Source organism: Brachyhypopomus gauderio, chromosome 18 (assembly GCF_052324685.1).
Source record: "Brachyhypopomus gauderio isolate BG-103 chromosome 18, BGAUD_0.2, whole genome shotgun sequence".
In the NCBI taxonomy this organism is placed as follows: domain Eukaryota; kingdom Metazoa; phylum Chordata; class Actinopteri; order Gymnotiformes; family Hypopomidae; genus Brachyhypopomus; species Brachyhypopomus gauderio.
This window is the reverse complement of record NC_135228.1, coordinates 6631844-6634641: the sequence shown is the minus strand read 5'-3', so window position 1 is coordinate 6634641 and position 2798 is coordinate 6631844. Positions and strand designations below refer to the sequence as shown.

Below are 2798 nucleotides of genomic sequence, written 5' to 3'. Positions count from 1 at the left end.
TTGGAAAAACTCATTTTGCTGCTGAATGTAACTACTAAAGTAACTTGTAATCTAACGTAGTAACTTTTAAAATCAAGTAATCGGTAACGTAACTAAGTTACTTTTTAAAGAAGAAATCAGTAATTGGATACTTTTTCAAGGTAACTAAGCCATCACTGGTGGCCAGGTAACGGAATACTGGACGAATTAAAAAAACTACAAACGACAAAAAATATTTGTTTGAGTGATTTAATAAATTTTCAGTGTTCCTTTTTAAAATAAATAAATGAATTATATTTAAATAAAAAGTAAAGCAAAGGTTTTCACAATCCGTACATTAACACAACCCCAGTCAGACACCAAGAGAACATACATTCAGAACTGAATGCTAACACTCTATTCATTACAATCATGTTCCCCGGTGGGAAAAATGACAGAAGTGCATAAATACTGTCAGCAGCCTTAAAAAGAACAAATACTGAATGTAAGAGACAAAAATAGTGAAACAACTAAGAGTGAGAATGAAGATTCTATCAGTAGTGAACATGTGAAAGAAAAAGGTGAGTAGCCATACGAACAAACAAACAAATAAACAAACAAACAGTCCTGTTCCATGATAAAAGCTTTAAAATTATTTTTAAAATCCCACAAAACCAGTACAGGGCCTTTACTTCAGCAGGTGACCAAGTTAACATCCACCACATGCACGCGCACGCGCGTGCACACACACACACACACACACACACACACACACACACACAATCCCTTTCCATGTGCACCCATAATCAGAGTTTGTTCATCATTTTGCACATAGCACTGCTAATGGTGCATTGCTAAAGTGGTGGAATAAAGAGCAGCATGTAGAGAGCTATGAGAAACCTAACACACACACACACTCATACACACACACAAACTTAACGCACACAAACCCAACACACACACACTCATACACACACACAAACTCAACGCACACAAACCCAACACAGACACACACGCACACAAACCCAACACACACACACTCATACACACACACAAACTCAACGCACACAAACCCAACACACACACACGCACACAAACCCAACACACACACGCACACAAACCCAACAGACACACACACACAAACCCAACACAGACAGACACGCACACAAACCCAAAACACACACACTAAACCCAACACACACACACAAACCCAACACAGACAGACAGACACACAAACCCAACACACACGCAAACCCAACACACATGCACACAAACCCAACACACACACACACACACACACACACAAACCCACTTACACTTCCTTGACCATAGTACAGTGTTTGTGTGCATGTATGTGTATGGAATTTCAGTAGTGAAGTGTCACCTTTAGTACCAGTGTTAGTAATACTACAGTAGATCCAAACCCACCACTTTCAACATACTCAAAAAGTGCCACATGCAGGGATTCCTGCCATTTAAAACCATTTAATAAAGTCAACTCCAACAGATTCATCATAGGCATAACTCCCTGTCAATCAAAACCAGGGCCTATCCCCCTCAATAGCCAATGCCAGGTGTGTCACATCCACAGACATGTGCTGGTGTTCACAAGATTGGCGAGGGCGGAGCTTGAGGTCTGGAATGCGAAGTGAGGCAGCCTGGTGATATCGTGGTTCCTCAGCCTGATTTCTCTCTAGTGCAGGCTCCGCCCATTTCAGGGTGGAGGAGGCCGGGCGGGGGTTTCTCGCATCAGCAGGCATGCAGAACGAGCACATCCACCCCATCACCTGGCTCAAGCAGCTGGTGAGCCAATGAGGACATAGCCAGACCTTCTCGGTAGCCAACGAGAGAGCAGGAGGAGGGGCAAGTACAATAAGCCAGGAGGCCGAGTCTTTAGCCAGCGAGGAAGCATTGGTCAGAAGCCAATCGGAAACCAGCAAGCGGCACGCATCACTTCCTCTTGGAGGAGCCGATCCGCCGCACCTGCCACAGGTGGCTGTGGATGGTGATGGCGTCCACGCTGGCGGAGACCGTCTTGGCGGGGATGACTGTGAACTGCTTGCGGTCGGAGCTGTACTTGAAGAGCTTGTCGATCATCTTGCGGGTGACGGCGCGAGGGCCCGTGCCGGACAGCTTCAGGATCTCCTGGGTGTCGGCGGCGTAGGTGTACAGTGCCCGGAACTGGCAGCCACCATCACGGAACAGGATCATCAGGTGGTTGCACTCGCAACGCTCGATCTCCTGCGGAGAAACGCACGTCAAACACAAACCACCGCCGCCGCGGTCAGACCTCCCAGATCGGAGGATGTCTTATGCTCTCCTGAAAACATGAACACTTTGAGTGACGCTCGTGACCCCTGCCCTGACCGGGGTCGTTTCGGCGGTAACAGGCCTCACCTCTAGGACGGCGTTCTTCTGGGCTTCGTTGACCTTGCCAGCCAGACAGCAGTGGCTAATGGCGTTCTGGATGATCGCCTTATTGGACTTCGCACTGGGCTCCTTGAACAACTTCGGGCCTGAGATTCACATACACACACACACACACACACACACACACACACACACACACACACACACACACACAGTCACAAGCATGTGTCTGTGTTCATATCATTGTGTGTGTGTGTGTGTGTGTGTGTGTGTGTGTGTGTGTGTGTCAGGGCTGGCTCGGATGCCGTGCCGTCTACATCCACAAGGGGCACCCGAGCCAGTCCTAGACTCCGGCAACGCAATCAGCAATGATCTGTCTCACCTGTTGCCATGGCTTCTTAAGGAAGCCAGTGGAGACAGATCATTGCTGATTCGTTTTGGTTATGCCGTTACGCTCTCAGCCTCTCTCT

The 2798-nt window shown here is 47.6% G+C and overlaps 1 protein-coding gene across 3 annotated transcripts in view; it reads right to left on the bottom strand.

The window, feature by feature from the left end:
- Positions 1–229: 229 nt before the first annotated feature.
- camsap1a (calmodulin regulated spectrin-associated protein 1a) overlaps positions 230–2798 on the bottom strand; it is a 21071-nt gene continuing 18502 nt past the window's right edge. For all 3 annotated transcript variants that reach the window (XM_076980119.1, XM_076980120.1, XM_076980121.1), the window contains 2 exons: positions 2356–2474; positions 230–2199 (listed from right to left, as the gene is read on the bottom strand). In XM_076980119.1, coding sequence (XP_076836234.1) covers positions 1909–2199; positions 2356–2474 — 410 coding nt within the window. In that variant the 3' untranslated portion in view covers positions 230–1908. The remainder of the gene's footprint in view (positions 2200–2355; positions 2475–2798) is intronic.